Source organism: Cricetulus griseus, chromosome 2 (genome assembly GCF_003668045.3).
Source record: "Cricetulus griseus strain 17A/GY chromosome 2, alternate assembly CriGri-PICRH-1.0, whole genome shotgun sequence".
Lineage (NCBI taxonomy): Eukaryota > Metazoa > Chordata > Mammalia > Rodentia > Cricetidae > Cricetulus > Cricetulus griseus.
Genome location: NC_048595.1, coordinates 325,078,298 through 325,096,830, shown reverse-complemented (window position 1 = coordinate 325,096,830; position 18,533 = coordinate 325,078,298). Strand labels below are relative to the sequence as shown.

Here is an 18,533-nt window from a genome sequence, read left to right as displayed (position 1 = left end):
AACTGGATGGGAAGCCTGAATCAGGCATGCCTTGGCCTTAGGAAGGTTACTTGGGCCGGCCACCTCAGAGTGGCACGCAGTTCTGACACCCACATAAATACACTATGGGTCATGTAATTGGCCGGTCCCTTCAGCCCCGCGCGCCCAGAAGCCTCGACAACCCGTGGCCCATAACCCATTCCCCCCGCAGCGTCAAGGCGAAGCGACGCCGGGTGGCATGGCGAGTGGATTTCCCGCGCCCCGGGTGGCATGGCGAGTGGATTTCCCGCGCCCCCTCGGCCGCGCGCTGAACCCGACGCGGCGCGGGCTAGTACCGGTCCGAGCCGCGCGCGCCCCCGTCCCGGGGAGGGCTAGAACCGGCCGCCTCCAGGCCGCAGCTGAGCTGGGCGGGGCCGCCTGCAGCCCCGAGCGCGCGGGCGCCGGGCAGGAAGACGCGGGCGGCCGTGAGTGCGCAGGCGCGCGGCGCCCCGCCTCCCCAGCGTCGGTCCGGGCGGGCGGCGCGAGCCCTCCCATTCTTCCCCCGCGCGCGCCTCACGGCTGCGGCCCTCGCTTCAACCGACGCCCGCGTGCGCGCGCCCGCCGCCGCCGCCTCCCGCCCGCAGCGCCCGGGCCTCCGCCCGTTCGTCCGCCGCCGCTCGCCGCCGGCCCCCGCTCGAGTTCACGCTGCCTCCCGGGCCGGCGCGGCCGCGGGCCACCGCTGCCCCGCCCGCCGCCATCCCGCCCCCTCCCCGCCTGTTCCGCCCGCCCGCTGCCACTGCCGCCGCTGCCGCCGCTCCGGATGAGGTGATGGCAACGGCCAACTTCGGCAAGATCCAGATCGGGATTTACGTGGAAATCAAGCGCAGCGATGGTGAGCCGCGCCGGGGCCGGCCAGCCTTTTGATTGCTCCGCGGGGTTGTGGGGGCGGGAAGGCGGCGGCCCTGGCGCTTTTGTGTGCGGCGTTGTGCGGGTGAGGCGGGCGTGGGGTCCGCCCGGGCGCCGCTGCAATGCGGGGGGCCGGGCGGGGGCCGCTCCCGGCCGGCTTCACCATCCTCCCCGGGGACTCCGTTAGAGATGACCGTGCCTCGCGCTCCCCCCGGCTCTGCCTTTTACCGGTCTCTGCATAGATGGCGTGGCCAGGGTGGGAGCGTGAAGATCTGGGGGATTCGGCACCGAGAGACCCGACTGCCAGCCAGAGGCCGTTGGGCAGCCATCCGGTTGTTTTTAACTGCTACCCGGTTGTCAGGCCTCTCTGCCTCTCCTCTGCAAGCGTGCTGCCTTCCTTTTTGCTCGTCCCTGTCCAGGGAGAAGGGTGCAGAGAGAGAGAATGCTGCACTCGGCCATGAAAAGGGGTGGGGGAGCAACGGAAAGAAATACTCAATACGGTTCGCCAAGGTGATGGTACTGAAAGGGATGGAGAGAGGGTGGACGAAGTCCACTCGAGGCACCACTGAGAGGGTGGGGGTGGGCGACCGGATGTTGATATTTTCACACCCTCGGGACGTAACTGAGAAAAGTGTAAGGCGAGGTGAAGACACATGTTTAATTCTTTTTTTTTTTTTTTTTTTTTTTTTTGAGACCCGTAGGCTTTTAGACGTTTCTGTGGGTTCCTCTTGGGGGGAAATGTTTTATGTCACTGACTTCGAAGTGTAAAGTAGAAGTCATTTATAGTGTAAAGGAAATAATGTGTACAGGGGGGATGAATGAAACTGTTTTTCCTTAATTCGAATATTGGAAAAACGGATTAACGAGAATTGTGAGTTGATTGTTGATTGCATCTCCCTTATAACCAATTCTTTTTACTTACTTTTGACCTATTCACCATCCTCTAATGCCCTAGCTAATAACGGCATGGCTATGTCACCCACTTCTTGGTTTCTACCAAATTCGACCAGGTTATGTCAATGATGTGAGTAGATTGAATTTCCTGTTACTTGTATTTGGAAGACTCTGAATCGTTAATGATTTTTCCCTCCATCTTTGCATTTGAGGTAATTTGTGGTAACTGGAAGCATCACTATTTTGTGTATGAGAAAATAAACTTGTAGAGCTGTAGAAGTTACCAAAGGGGTAAGAGATGCTTCATTTACTTGGATTAGGGTTTGCTTTATTATTTCTCTGCAGATTACTTTCTTGTAATCATTATGTTGTTTCATGCCATTTTATTTTTTGGTGAATGTGGGTTGGCTGTATATCAACATATATAGGCTTTATGTGTTAACTTAAAACTTGGAAGCATAATAAAATATAAGTTTTTGCAAGTCTTAACTATGGCTGGTAACTGAAACCTTCACAAAAATAACATGACAATTGAGATTTCTGTTACAGTTTTTTGGAGATGCCATTTTTTAAAGTGTATTGGACTTGAAGTAATTTTGGTACTTTGTTGATTCTAGGATATAGGATTATAATATTCCTTCTGCCATTAGTTTCAGCCTATACCAGAAATTCTGACACACAACAGCTTTATATTCCAAGTCAGAGTAATCTAGACAACATTCTCAAAAGTGACTTTTCACAAGAAGTAGTGAATGTCAGTACAGTGTGTACTGCCCTAACCTATAGGCTGTAAATATTTAAGTGCCTTGGATACAAAAGGGTAAAGGTAGGTAACTTTTAAAAACGTTTAAAATCTCTTATTTTTGGAGACCTTATGTCTCAGGCTGGCCTTGAACTTGTTTTATAGCTGAGGACCTTGAATGCCTCCTGCCTCCACCTTCTGAGTGCCAATTTATGAGGTTCTGGGGATCAAGCATTCACCAGTTGAGCTTCACCTTCAGCTCTGAAAAGTGGGTAACCTTTAAAGGAAATAATTAGCATTCAAATTGTTTTGCAGTTGGATTTCATGTCTAGAAGATTCCCTCAAGCTTTTCCTCTTCACTTTAAGGGGGTGTTTTTGTTCCCTTCTGTAACAGGTCAGTGATTATATAAAATACCAGTGGTTATTGCAATAAATAAATGAACAAACAAACAAGCCTTGTGATTGAATTACCACTGATATCCTGAGACGTGACATCATAGGAGAAAAGAAGGGCTACTCAGCCTGCTGTTAACTGGGCAATACTGTGTTGCATACATGATCTTTGTCCCTGACAAGCAATTCCTATCAATAATAGTTATATAGTAAAAGATTCCAAAGGCCAAATTGTAAACCAGAATGGGCTTATTCGTGTGTTTGAAGATTCTAATCCCAGTAAGTCTACACTGATGGTTAAAACCAGACTACCAGTGGGCTTCTGAATTCTTAAGTCATCCTAAGTCATGTCATTCATGAGACAGCATATTTCCTTAAGCACTGATATTTAGAACTGTACTGCCTAATAAGTTTTCAGACTACATGGCTTAAGTAGATGATCAAAGATACATTCAAAGATACACTCATTTCATCCAGAGCCAGGATGTCACAGGATTAAAATACTTAACGACCTCAGAAACTGCTTGAATACATGTGCATCACCCCACACACCCATGTGGGTACCAGTTGAGTGCATTGCTCATTAGTGGATTTTTGTTTTCAAACATTATGTTAGGGCTGGTAAAAAAGTTCAGCCTGATGACCTGAGTTCAGACTCCAGGATATTCATCATGGGAGGAGAGAACCAGTTCTTGCATTATTTTAATTAGCCAGCCATCTGAACTTTTATCAGAAAAGAAAACCCTCTGTCTGCTCATTTCTGTACTACCACCTTCCCACTGTGACTCCCCTTCCCTGGTGGCCTCTTAGTTTAGGGTCCTCAGGTTGAGTTTTTTGTTTTGTTTTATTATGCCCCCCCCTCCAATATTCTAAGGTTAGATATTCTAAGGTTAGATATGGCAGGAATTTAGCTTAAACTCCAGTGGTTGCTTCCAATCACAGGTAAACTGGTATGAGATTGGAATGGTTTCTTAAAATAGTCACATTTTCTTGCTTATGTCTTAATATTACTTGATTTAGGTCCGTTTTAGGATTCAGTGACTCTAAAAAAAACTACAATTATACAGATGTATAGTTAGATAGCCTGTATTGGAAAAAAATTGTTTAAAGCTGCACTATTAAAACAAATTCTGTGGTAACAGTGACTGGCTTCCCTAAAGGAGAAAGGGGCATGGCTGAGAAATAGTAAATATTTGAAAAGTGCAGCTGAGGTGGCATTGGTCTCTTAGTTGATGTGTTACCTAATGGGATTGTTTCAAATTTCAACTAAAAATCTTGGAAGATTTAATTCTCATTTTATACAAATGGAAACTGCGTCATGGGTCAGCATGAGATCACAGCTTGTCAGTGGCAGTTAAGAACCTGCTTTGCATAGCATAGAAACGTGAGTACCAAGAATTATAACACGAAGGAAGAATTCTCTGCTCCTTCAGAACTATATATACTGCTTTCTGCAGCCTGGTTAGGATGTAGAAATTGTGTCTCACTCATGGAAAAAGCACTACAGAGCATTTTGTACAGCCACATTTTGATAAATAATAGTTACTAGAGTGTCACAAGACCCAAAATTGTGGAGAAAAAGATTCATGTTTCTTAATTAAACATTGAGAATCAGTGTCTTCATTAAAACATCTGAAAAGCATAGGAGATGGGGATTTCAGAGGGCCATCAGGGATGCTGGAGTTTGGGGCAGACAGGCTCACAGAAATTTTTAAATGGCCCATTCTTTACATGCTTTGCCATTTACTATTCTACTAGTTCATCCTTACACGCCATTTTATAGGCTTTGGATGAATAGAGTCACAATTTAAATGATTAAAAATGGGCAGTATAAGAATACAATAGTAATTATGTGTGTTTTTGTAGATTGGTAATTTCCTCTTGCAGGTGACTAAGGTGGTACTGCTTTGGTGTTGTTTTATTAAGCATAGTTTTCCAATTGCTTCTAAACATATTATCTAATTGGGTTCTCACAGGAGCTACAAAGCAGAGTAGGATGCATCGTTTTATGGATGCAGAATCAGAATTTGCCAGTTCATATGGCTCAAAAAGGACAGCCTGGTCAGATGCTAGTGTTTTTGTGAATATTAATTTTCTTTTTGAGACACACAAGACCCCCGTAATAAAATTTCCTCCATTACCATCAAAGTAGTTTACAAAACTATCAATTTGTAACATAGCTTGCATTTGCCAAATTGGTAAAATCAGATTCTAACTCTTTCTCATTTATAAAGATAAAGAGTTAACAACTGAAGGTTTTTTAAAGTCACTTTTGCTTCCACCAGTATCACAGAAAGCTAGGAATCTCTGTATTTATCGTGCCACTCCATTCTCTGACAGATTGTAGGGAAAGGTTGTATATTAACTTTCATTGTCACATGTATATATACTTTTTAATTTTGGAGGAAGCAGGAAAGAGCCAGTTAAGCTTGTGCTTACTGAAACAAAGAAAAGCAAACTAGTGTGGAAACCCAGAATTGGACAAGGCACTCAAGATCTATTCTTTCTTTATACGTGTGGTTAATATTATATTGACCAGCTGGTTGTAGTGGTATTGGCTTGTAGTCTCTAGAATGCAGTACTCCAGAGGGAAGCTGAGGCAGGAGGATCTGCACAAGTTTGAGGCTAGTCTAAGCCACATGGTGAGGCCCTGACTCAAAACCCAAAACAGCTGCAACAAAATTACACCAATCTTTTGGGAAGCTCGGGTATTGAATTCAGCCACTGTCTGATTTCATATCCTCTGCTCTATAACCTAAAATAATTGCTTAAGATACTTGCTTGTTTTGAGGTCAAAGCAAATTCTTAGCTTAAGGGATAGACATACACTTTAAACTTCTCCATGTGTGGAACAAAGTTGGGTTTTTTTTCCCGGTCACACACCAGCTTTTTTTTTTTTTTTTTTTTTTTTTTTTTTTTTTTTTTTTTTAAAGCTACAGTAATAATATTACAGGTGGAATATCTCTAGTATGAAAATCTGCAGTCTGAAACTGCAAATCTGAAACTTTGATTACTTGATATGATGTCACAAGCTGAAAATTGACACCTGGTCTTACATGAAGAGTTGCAGTCAAAACATAGGCACACTCAAAAAAATCAAAATTAATATCAGTTTATGTGATTGGGGTGTGTGTGTGTGTGTGTGTGAAGCAAATGAACTTGAGGATAGGGTCTTTTGCTTTTTGAGACAGGGTTTATCTGTAGCTTTGGAGGCTGTCCTGGAACTAGCCCTTGTAGACCAGGCTGGTCTTGAATTCTCAGAGATCCGCCTGCCTCTGCCTCCCGGGTGCTGGGAATTAAGGCGTGTGCCACCACTGCCCCTCGAGGATAGGGTCTTATCCTCAATATCTCATTGTTTGTGTGCAAATGAGCATTTCCAGTGAAATACACTAAGCATGTTTAAATGCAAAACTAAAGTAGACCTAAGAAGGAAAGGTACTGGCTGCTTCTCCCTCATGTCCTCCTCACCCCTCATCTCCCCTTCTCATTCTCCTAGCTCCCTCCCCCCTCCTCCCGTGCTCCCAATTTGCTCAGTATATCTTGTCCCTTTCCCCTTTTCCAGGGGACCAGGTATGTCTCTCTTAGGGTCCTCCTTGTTGACTAGCTTCTCTGGTGGTGACACAAAGGTAAATTTTAAAAACATTAAAAATAGACATTTGTGTTTTCTCATACTAAACATTCATATATGCTGTGAATGCTGTGCCACATAGATAACATAGAGAGCAAAGTAAATTCAAATGCATGGGCTCTTGTCTAATAAAAACACAATTAATGGTATATCAACTCATTGTTGGTTAATTGTCTTAGCTTTTTGTTGTATTCAGAAAATAAAATGAAGCAAATGTCTTTCTTCAAAGTAGCTCCGTGGTAGAGTACAAGATGCTGGATTCAATCTTAAGCACTGTTGAGTTGTGCTCAATGAAATTCATATTTCCAGGGCTGAAAGCATCGCTCAGTGGTAGAGCATTTGCAAGGCCATGGGTTCAGTTTGCCTATTTTTTGATAATATATTTCTCTTTACCCATTATAATAATAAAACTTGCAAATTCAAACACTAGTAGAGTGTGAAGTAAGTATTCTGGAATATAGACCTTAAATGACTATGGTATATTAAAAATAATGAAATATCCTATTTCTGTGTTTTTGATGACAGATCTCATTAAATTACTCCATATCCTACAGTTATGTGTAAAAATGGAATGAATAAAGTCCTAACAAAGAAATCAATCTTTTTATAATGTGACTGGGACTAATAGACACATGCAATTCTCTGTATACATCTTTACTTTTTTAGAGTTAGGTTCCAGGTACACTTCCTGTATGCCTCATGCTAGGCTTTCCTCAAGAACCCACCTCAATTTAATACAGCACTCTCATTCTTTATAGCTCTTGGCTAGTTAGATGAATACCTTGCCACCGGTGACCTGTTTTTGTTTTTGTTTTAATTTTTAACTTTTGTTCTAATTTGAAAAGGTGTAATGTAGTCTAGTTTTAAGTTTCTGGCAGACCATTGGCTCCTGACAACTGGTTTTTGGAGAACTTGAGTTGGAATCCTTAATAGACACAGACTAAGGATGTAGGACATAGAAGTAGGTGGTGCATTCTACCAGCTGCTCCTTCTTCAGTGTGATTTGAGAATAGACTCCCTTTACAGTGTTGCCAAGTACTTCCCTGTTATGTTTTATTTATTTATTTTCAAAGACTCCCCCTTTTGTACGTTTTGAGACTAATCTTTAACGAAGTTCCCTCTATGTAAAGTTATTTTTAAAGATAAGATCAAGATGGAATATGTGTATGGTTACATTTGTTGAGTGATCATAATGTTTGATGAACAAACCTATTAGCTTTTGTCTTCTACACTGCTGTTTAACTTCAATTTCTTTTTTAAAAAGTTGATCCAAGCAAGAGGATATGTGCATATTGGAGGTCAGCCAGGCTATAAAGTGAGACCCAGTGTCAGAGTTTTTTAGAAGTCACATGTTACTTTTGGTATCTGAAGAGATTTAGCATCCGTGCCATTTGTTGAATGTGTACCATACAGTATTAGATTTTCACACAGACTGTAAGGCAGCCAGACAGTGTCATCTCCACTTTACAGAAGAGGAACCAAGCTTCATTCAGATTCTAGTGTGTGCCAGGATTGTGACCCTTTATTTTCAGGAAAGTTGGGACCTGGCTAGACTTCATGAACAGTAAAATGTAAATAGTGAAGGATGTATTGATGGAGGAGGCAGCCTTCTGGGCTTATGGCACAACATGGAAGAAGTTCCTGAGCTAGAAACACAGGGCTGTTGATAAAGAGAATTTCAGATGGGGCTGGAAGGGTGAGAGATGAAGAACACAAGGAAAGGGGGAAGGGGGAGACCTAGAGCACCTTGTTAAAGACTTGGAACAAAGATAAGGTAAGCATCTTGGAATTAGTTTCTAGGACACTTGGAAAGTGCTGTAGGGCTTAATCTCTTGAAAGCTGTAATAGGAGTTAGCCAGTGATTAGTGATAGATTAAACAGACAGAACTACAGAAAATGAGAATTAGCTTGGGTAAGATTGTGTCAGTCTAGGAGGTGAACAATGATTCAGATCAGATGAGATGAAAATATGGCAGGAAGAACCTGTGTTATGTGGTGGTTTCACTTGGGGAGGAACTTTCACATTCAGAAGTGTGGCTTATAAAAATCTCTTTAGCTTTGTTTAATAAAGCTAATCCTATTCATGGATAAAATGTAGAGTACTTTAAGGTCTGGATAAATTATAACATCAAAGAGACAATTTGGCCTTTTTTTTTTTGCCATTGATATCTTAAAAGTAAATGAGTTTAAGGTGGTATGGGACACTTCCAGTAAATGGTTACATGCAACAAGGTTTGCTTAAGCTTCAGCAAATTGCTTTGTCTTAAGACTGAGCCAAGAATGTCAGAATTACTGGAATAGAATATAAAGGAAGAATTATAACAAAAACAAAAAAACTTAGTTTTATCTCTCTAAAAATAAAATAGTAATTTATTTTATGTGTATGGGTATTTTGTCTGCCTGTATGTCTGCACACCAGAAGAGGGCATAGGATCCCTTGGAACTACAGTTATAGATAGCCTTGTGCTGCCATGTGGGTTTTGGAAATTGAACTCAGGACCTCTGTAAGAGCAGCCAGTGCTTAACTGCTAAGCCATCTCTCCAGTCACTAAAAGCTAAAATATTTTCATTCTTGAAGTGGGCCAGGGGGTGTGACTCAGTTGCATGCTTGGCATCTGTAGGCTCTATGCTTGAAGTCCTCTGTCCTCTGCATCCATACCCTGGCTGCCTTTCCTTACCTTTTCTTTGTTCTTATTTCTGGCCTATGTTTTCCTATGCTGGCATTTGCCTAGTCTCCTCTTCCTTAAGATTCTTAATACCTTTTCAGTGTTTAGGATGTCTTAATTGCTATTTGAAATGACTTAGAAAGGAATATATGAATAAGAGGATTTGGGGGCAGTGAAATTCTTGATAATAGTGAAATTATTCTGGACAAAATAATGGACATTTTCTTATGTCTATAGAAATTATATCACAAGAAATAAGTCCTACTATAAGCTAGATAATGATGTGTGGTTTTAGATTCATTGTAACAAATGTACAACCTGGTGTGGGATATTGGTAGTGTAGGGTATATGGGAGAGGGAGGCTGTCTTAGGGTTTCTGTTGCTGTGAAGAGACACCGTGACTGTACCTTTTATGAAGGAAAACGTTTAATTGAGGCTGGCTTATAGTTTCAGAGGTTTAGTCTATTATTGTCATAGAGAGAAGCATGGCAGCATGCAGGCAGACATGATGCTAGAGAAGGAGCTAAGAGTTCTACGTCTTTATCCACCGGCAACAGAAGTGAACCGTGTTCCACACTGGGCATAGCTTGAGCATAGGAGACCCCAGAGTTTACCCCCAAGGTGACACACTTCCTCCAACAAGCCCATACCTACTCCAACAAGGCCACACCTCCTAATAATGCCACTCCCTATAGGCCAAACATTCAAAAGCATGAGTCCATAGGGGTCATACCTATTCAAACCACCACAAGCATGTGGGAAGTATTTGTGAACTTAAAAAGGGGGAAAGGGTGTGTAAACTTTGTCTAGGCTTCCTTTAATAATAATGGGCCAATTAATGGTAATCTAAAATACTCTAAGAATAAAGATGAATTAAACCATGGAATTCAGGTTTGCATTTATTTTTATTTATTTATTGATTTTTAAGTAGTTTTTTGTTTTCTGTTTTTTTTTTTAAGATATTTATTATGTATACAACCTCTACCTCCATATATGCCTGCACGCCAGAAGAGGGCACCATATCTCATTAAAGATGGTTGTGAGCCACCATGTGGTTACTGGGAATTGAACTCAGGAGCTCTGGAAGAACAGCCAGTGCTCTTAACCTCTGAGCCATCTCTCCAGTCCCCATTTTTAATATATATATATATATATATATTATATATATATATGCATACACACACACACTCTATCTGCATATATGACTTTATGTCAGTAGAGGGCATCAGATCCTACTGTAGATGGTTGTGAGCCACCATGTGGTTGCTGGGAATTAAACTCAAGTGCTCTTAACCACTGAGCCATCTCTCTAGCCCCCTGCTTTTTTATTTTTAAGACAGAATCTCATGTATGCTAATATGGCTTTACTTGAACTCACTATGTAATGGAGGATGATCTTGAACTTAACGTGCTAGGATTATAGGTATGTGCTACTACACCCTATTTATTCAGTTCTAAGGATTGACCCAAGGCTTTGTACATGCTAGGCCATTGCTTTTTTGGTTTTCTACATTCTAGGCAGTTACCCTATCAACTGAGCTATACCCCAGTACCAGATTTTTTTTAAATCACACTTAGTTTATTGCTAATATGAGAGTTGTGTTTGCTAACAAAGATAATTTTAAATAAGCTATGTAGTGCAATGAAAAGGATTCAGATATTTGACAACTGTAATAAATAATATTTCAGCCCATGAGTTTATAGTTCACATATTATGATGAATGCCCAAGCATTTCATCTTTGATCATCATCCTTGAGATTGGCCAATATTGAATATAAACTGGTTGAACTACAGCAGATCTCTGCTCTAAGATGTAAGCACATGACACCTATTTTCTGTTTAAGTTTGGGGTGCAAGCAGCTTTAAAGTTGTGTGGAATTTTGTTTTGATTTGGGATGTAATAATTTTACAGGTAACAGTCCTATAATATACCGTGGGGCACTAAAGAAAAAGGATTTATCTATATTATGTTTAGGAAATGAGAAAAATTAGAGGCTTCTAATTCACTAGAGATAAAATCTTGGAATTTAGTCACAGCTGTTTGATGAGATACTGTTATTGGTCAAATTGTACTGTTTTAATAAAGAAATTGACTTCTCCAAGGTCATCTATAGTTTACTAGATAGAAACTTAACACCTGGATTTCTTCTAAAAGTCCTTTAAAGAGTTCTTTATATACTGTGGCTGTGTTAAGCATCAGAAGTCCAGACATTAATTATATGTAATGCTTCCATTTTCCTTCCTAAGGTTTAGATTGCCTTGCCCTTGGTGCTAGTGATTGTGTTTTTTTGTTTGATGGTTGGTTTTTGTTTTCAGTTAATCCAACTAGTATTTGCTAAATGCTATGACTGAAGGAAAGGGCTTTTAGAAACGGTTATCATGCAAACAAAATACTAAAGAGCTGTTGTGTTCTTAAATGAATATAGCTTAAATGTTCTTAAATGTCATATAGCTCTGTAATTTCTTCCAAAATGTAGTGCTAACCTTTTAGGCCTTCCTGTTCACTAGATTCAGAGGTTTAGACAGGAGGATACTCTAGCATATGAAAGATACTTACTAGATGGGCAGTGGGTATTGTCACAAAAATGCATTCAACTACAGCTTGGTAAGAGTACTGATATAATTGATCGGTTCAGGGCCCTGACCAGCTTCCATGGTGTTCAGTTTTATAAACCTGTTGTTTTGGGGTTACATGTGGACTGATGCTCTTTCCCCATACATAATCCCCCAAACAGTATGTATTCTTTCTGTTCTTTCAGTTGCAGTTTTATTTTGAGTAATACATGCTTTTAGCCTTACTCATTCTTATGCTTTTATTAAAAGCCATTATTTAAACTAAGTAGAATTTCCTGCTATGCTCCAGGTCTTGCCTTCCCAATTTAAGGGTAGTTTATCTATTTTCTGAGAGATGGGGTACCTCAGGTATTGGTCCTAAACCTGAAGTATTTCTCACATAGTTCTCACTATGTAAACTGAATTCTTTTTACTCCAGGCAGGTGGTTCCAGACACACAATGTTTGTATGTTATCTAATAGTTTACTAAATATCTCCACTTGAATGTTTCATAAACACCTTATTTAGCGAGCCCGTAAGTGAACCAAACCGTAAATGTAGATGTATGTCATCACCTTTCTATATTCTTTTGCCTAACTCTGAAATCTAGTTGTCTTCCTTGGTTCTTTGCTCTGAATGCCATATTCTACTTGAGTTGTCTTAATTAACTGTTCAGGTACCCTTTTACCCCTCTAATCCATCCCTGCACTGTGACTTTGATCAGGCTGTTGGTAATATCTGTGTTACTGCAACAGTTTCTGGAAGGCCTCTCCATTAGCTAGTGTTTCTTAGTGAGCCTGAGCAGTCTAACCCACCTGCATCATTCTTGCCACCTGCATCATTCTTGCCACTTATTTTGAAGCACAGGCTTCTCCAGACATGCTGGTTAACTCCTCTTTCTCTTTTTGGACATTGTTAAACATCCCATTTTTTTTTTTAAGATTTTATTTATTATGTATACAGTTATCTGCATGCATGCTTGCACACCAGAAGAGGGCACCAGATCTCATTACATATGGTTGTGACCCACCATGTGGTTGCTGGGAATTGAACTCAGGTCCTCTGGAAGAGCAGTCAGTGCTCTTAACCTCTGAGCCATCTCTCCAGCCCCACATCCCACCCTTTTCATTCCTACAGTAGGATGAATCCAGTCTTTATGCACTGTGTCCCCTCTGTTTATTCTGTCAGAATGCTCATGAGAGTGTATTAGCCACTTAATTTTGTCTGTTTGGACTTGGAGTCTTACTCTATCCCCACTGTCTAGTAGATGGCCTCTACAAAGATTGCTGAGTCAGTGATTAAACGAAGTAGCCATGCTACTCTTTCTATACAAGCTTTGACATTCTAAAAAAGCTGATTTGTGTTGCTCAACTCTAGGCATAAAAAGTATGACATGACAAAATCGTGTGTACTGTTGCTTTTAATGTATACTTTAAATTTTGTTTTTAAGTGTAGTTACCTATTTAGATTAGCAATATAGGCCCATGGTCAACCACTAAGTACCAGATAGAACATGCAACTGTTAAAAACTCTCTATCCTTTACCCACATCCATTTGTCCTTCCAGTAGACAGTATTACCAACTTCTCCTTTAATGCAGAGCTTTGACTTTCGAGAGAGAGAGAGAGAGAGAGAGAGAGAGAGAGAGAGAGAGAGAGAGAGAGAGTGTGTGTGTGTGTGTGTGTGTGTGTGTGTGTGTGTGTGTATGCAGTATAGCTATGTTTGATTATGTACTTCCCTACACAATGACTGTATAAAATATAATTTAGTTTAATTTTGGAGACAGAATCGTTACTCTGCCGTGTATCTCAGGCTGGCCTAGAAATCGTGATGGTCCTTTGCCTCAGCTTCACCCAGGAAATGTATGTGTGGGGCTCCCCTCCTGCTGTAGAGTATTTGGGCACATAGTCTCACTCTTTCTTCCTCATGACTACATTTGTTAGTAACTGAATAGACCAGAGTATTATTTACTTGTCTTTTATTGATATGTACACTAGTGCTTCATTTGTAGCTACTGTTGAAGGGAGTGTGTGCATGTGCCATGGTGTGCATGTGGGGGTCAGAAGACAAATTGGGAAAGTTGGTTCTGTCCTTCATTGTGTAGTTCTTTCCACTCCAACTCAGGTTGTCAGGCTTAGTGGCAAGTGCTTTGCTTTTATCCACTCTCAATCTTCCTAGCTCTTTTTCTAATTTAAAAAAATATCAGTAAGGATTAAAATCCCTGAAGTAGAATCAGGGGTCAAAGACTAGTTTCTTTGTAGTTTGCTGGAACTTGTCCATCTGCCTTCTATAAAGCCAGACTTTCCTTGCTGTCTGCTTGTCAGACCCTCACCTTCAAGGTCAGACTTTTCCTTCAAGCCACTGTTCTTACTCCAGCTTGGATTGGGAGCAGAATTTGATGATTACTTCTCTCTCCTTTTGAAATACCTTCTCCAGTTGTGTTTTAAGACTATTCTGGGTTTTCTTTGTCTCTGGCAACTTCTGGCATCACCTGTGCTGCTACCATTAGTCACCTTACCCAGACAAATTGAAACCTGGGACTTCTATACTTGATGTCTGTGATCACATTAAGCTTTTAAATGCAAAGTGGATCAGTGTTTTTACAAATTTATTATTATTATTATTATTATTATTATTATTATTACACCCAAATAGTCTTGTTAACCTTTTTTTTCCCTTGTCACTCCCTCCTAGTGAAAATTTAATACCACAGATATCTTTTATCTGTTCCTCTTTTCATGTATGTGACCCTTGGGAATGCCCTAAACTGTTTAATGTCTGATACATCTTCTCCTGAGAGCCACTTTTTCACCCCTAGATAAGCCCAAACTTGGTATGTACAAAATAAAACTCAGTAGCTTGACTTTAGCCTTTCTGTCCACACTGAGCTTCTATGAGTCCACCCTTTGTATATCTTTTGCTTTAGGTGTGCATAATTTTGTATTCTGTAGTTTTAAATTTTTTTAAAGATTTTTTTAAAATTTTATGTATATGGATGTTTTAACTGCATGTACACCCGCGCATCAGAAGAGGGCTTAAGATCTCCTTGCAGATGGTTATGGGCCACCATGTTGTTGCTGGGAATTGAACTCAGGACCTCTGAAAGAGCAGCCAATGCTCTTAACCTCTGCAGTTGACTATTTAAGAACTTGAAGGAATGGCTTTTATCTCGATGTGGCCAGACAATTGCTTAACCACTACTACCACAGAATTCCATTGTTTTCGTAGGAGAGATTGTGATGAGAAATGAAGGAAGTAGTAACTTTGTAATGAGTGTTATTCTCGTGTTTAGATGTGTTTAAGCTCTATGTAGCTGGTAATTGAGTGGAATTTCCTTTGAGTAAGAATTTGCTCAGTATATTCAGCAGAACATCTGCGAAGGCAGCTCTTCAGCAGAATGTGGTGTTTTAGCAACATTGGTGTGTAAAATTCTGGTATTGTAAAGAACAATCTTTTTTCTTAACAGATATATTTTAGATATTTTATCACAGAGGGACATGTGCAGTTGTCCTTTAAAGTGCCCAAGTGTTTAGATTTACTTAGTAATCCTTACTTAGTTTGGAAGCTTTGTAAGGTGTTTTAAATTTTTTATGTAGTGTTTGAATGGTTGAATGTGTGCTAGAGCATGCTTGTAGAGGTCAGAGAACAACTTTGTGGAGTAGATTTTCTCCTTCCACCTTTAGGGATATCCTGGAAGTGGAGCTGAAGTGGTGTGGTAGAATTTTATTTTAAGGTGTGTGACTTTTGTTTATGCTGCATTAACTCTGTGAAGCTGTGATTCTTTGTCTAAAAAAACCTGATTGGTCTAATAAAGCGCTGAACGACCAATAGCGAGACAGGAATAAGGATAGGCAGGGCTAGCAGGCAGAGAGGATAAATAGAAGGAGAAGCAAGGAAGAGGGGAGCAGCAAGAGAACAAGGAGAGGAGGATGTCAGGGGCCACCCAACCAGCCAGCAAGCCACAGAGTAAGAAGGAAAGTAAGATATACAGAAATAGGCAAGATAAAAGCCCAGAGGTAGAATGTAGTCGTGTTAATTTAAGATAAGAAAAGCTGGCTAGAAACAAGCTAAGATCAGCCATTCATAAGTAAGAAAAAGCCTCCATATGTGATTTATTGGGGTGCAGGGTAGAGATCCTCTCAAAAAGACAAAACCAAAAGAGTAAAGAATAAAAAACAATCACAACAATCAGCACATTAGGTGAGCATTTTAGGGCTTTAAAACAAAGTTGTTTTTTTTTATTGTTTCATCTGTCAATAATCATTTTAGGATTTGATCGTTTTTGTTTCTCTTTACAGTTGAATTTTGGTACTTTTACATCTTCACTTACCAATTTCAAATATGCAAAACATATCTTTTGGGGGGTCGGGTTCAAAACAGGGTTTCTCTGTTGCTTTGGAACCTGTCCTGGAACTTGCTCTGTAGCTTTGAACTCAGAGATCTGCCTGCCTCTGCCTCCTGAGGACTGGGATTAAAGGCGTGCACCACCACCACCTGGCAATGTAATTCCTTTTAAAGGACTTTACAATGAATTCTTCCAAAAAATTGTTCTGCTGTAGAGTGCAGTTCACTTCTCCCAGAACAGCAAACAGGAAACCCCTCTGACATCACCCCAGAGGTACTGAGCAATTAGTTTTTATATCCCTTCTTAAAACAGTGAACTGACGATGAAAAAAGATTGGAAGAAAATAATTTGTATGCAGTATGGGTAAAAGATACCTTTTCTTCATGAAAATCTAAGCTGTATCATGTCTCCTTTTTCCCCAGGTAGCAAAATGTCAGGTTTATGTATAATGCCTAAGAAAGGCCATGCTCGAGCTTTTAAATTTGGTAATAACAGGAACGTAAGTGTGATGAACCAAAATAGAAAGAACTCTATGTTTGGCAAAGTCCCATTCCCTAGGGATTTATTAAATATCAGTACAGTTACCAGTGTCAGCTGACACATTATTTTGCCCTTCTGTAATGTCGCCTTCCTCTAGTAAAGCTGTTGATGGTGTAATATTTATAGCAGTCCTGAGTAAGGGTTCTCGTCACTGCTGAGTTATCAAAACCCAGTATCAGCTTGGGAATTTGATTTAGGCTGCACCTGCCTACTCATCTGTGTCTGTATAATCTCTGAAAATTCATCTGATTCCTTTCTGGCCTTTTACCTCTCAGGAACAAATCTGTATTTACTGTTAGAACATAAACAGCTGTTGGGCAGTTAATGAATCAAAATGCAATGTGTGACTATTACTGTGTACTTAAGGTTTTTTGTTTTCTAAATGTTGCTTTTGCAACATCCTTAGTGTTTTCAGTCTTTCTGTTCTAACATAATATTTAGTAATCTTTCCAACATTCTCCTCTGTTGTTAATGATAGTAGATCATTGTATTGAACTTTGCTAGCAAAAGGTTATCATTCTGTTCCTGAAGGAACATGCTTTCCAGAGTCATTTGAAGAAAGGAATTTTATCCTTAAAAAAATTCTAATCAGTGTAAAATACTTTGCTATGACTCAAAAAGATGCACTCAGACATTTGAATTTATAGTCCACACTGGCTATAAGTTGTTGTGTAAGTAAATATAAACTTGATTAGAATCAATATCACATGTACTATGAGAGGCCAGACTTCTCATCCCAACACTCAGGAGACTGTGGCAGAGTGATTTCATGCTCATGCAGCCTTGACTAGAGCAAAAAAAAAAAAAAAAAAAAAAAGTAAGGGAAGAAAAGAGATCAATAAGACAGTGTTTACACTAACAAGTCACACAGTACAAACTGCAGGGTGTTGAGGGCAGTGCGTTCTAAGATAATGTATCAGTATTCTTGTGATGGGGACTCCACTTTTGAAGAGGGTTCTTTCAGATAGTTACCAACTGCTGAGTAACATTCCTCTGGACACAGCTAGGCATTTAATCCTAATATGTACTTATGAATTAAAGTTTTATAATAAAAGTTACTTCTTTGTTGGAAGAATGGATATTTGTGTATGCTTTCCTTCTCTCCTGTCTGGGGCACAGAAGGCACTAATATAACTAAGTTTTATTAGCCTAGTTTTAAAAGTATGCAACAAAACACCAAAATGTCAAATTATGTAGTCATATCCTTTTTGAAAATTTGAGATTGCTCATAGTTTTATTAAGAATAGACAAACCAGAGAAGTTAAATTTTTTAAATTATATTTTGTATGTGTTTGTGTATATTGTGTATGTGTATGCTTTGCATGTGTGGAGGTCAGTTGTTCCCATTGTGTGGGTCCTGGGGCTTGAACTCTGGTTGTCTCCATGTCTTGCTGGTCCAAGAACCTTATTTTTAAGTTTATTGTAACAGGGTATTTTTTGTATTTTTAATTATGTAGCTATACACACACACGCACACGCACACGCGTGTGAATCTCCCAAGATTTGTTTTTAAGTATGTGTACATTTTAAATCACAATTTTTGTTATTTTTAAATTTATCATACCTCAAGTACAACCACTAGAATTTAACAACCCCAAAAGGTTTTGAAATCAACATTATGAACAATTTTATAATTCAAGTTTTACTTTATTAATCATTTATTAACTTTTACATTTTGAGTATATTTTGGACAAATTTTATCTATTATTTAGATATTAAGGTGTTAACAGATAAGAAAAGAGTCTTGCAGAAGCATTTTAAGAATTACTAGTAAAATATTGTTCACTTTTGGGGGACTTGTCATTTGTATACTTGATACTTCAACCCTATAATTTGAATAATTACCCACAGAAACACTGAGTTTGTAATCCTAGGTATGTGATAAACAGCTGTAGCCTTCTTAAAAGC

General features: G+C 39.8%; 1 protein-coding gene across 6 annotated transcripts in view; it reads left to right on the top strand.

Moving 5' to 3' along the window:
- The first annotated feature begins 699 nt into the window (after positions 1-699).
- Kif2a (kinesin family member 2A) overlaps positions 700-18,533 on the top strand; it is a 63,941-nt gene continuing 46,107 nt past the window's right edge. For all 6 annotated transcript variants that reach the window (XM_027401519.2, XM_035440556.1, XM_027401518.2 and 3 more), the window contains exon 1: positions 700-850. In XM_027401519.2, the coding sequence (XP_027257320.1) occupies positions 787-850 (64 nt within the window). In that variant the 5' untranslated portion in view covers positions 700-786. The remainder of the gene's footprint in view (positions 851-18,533) is intronic.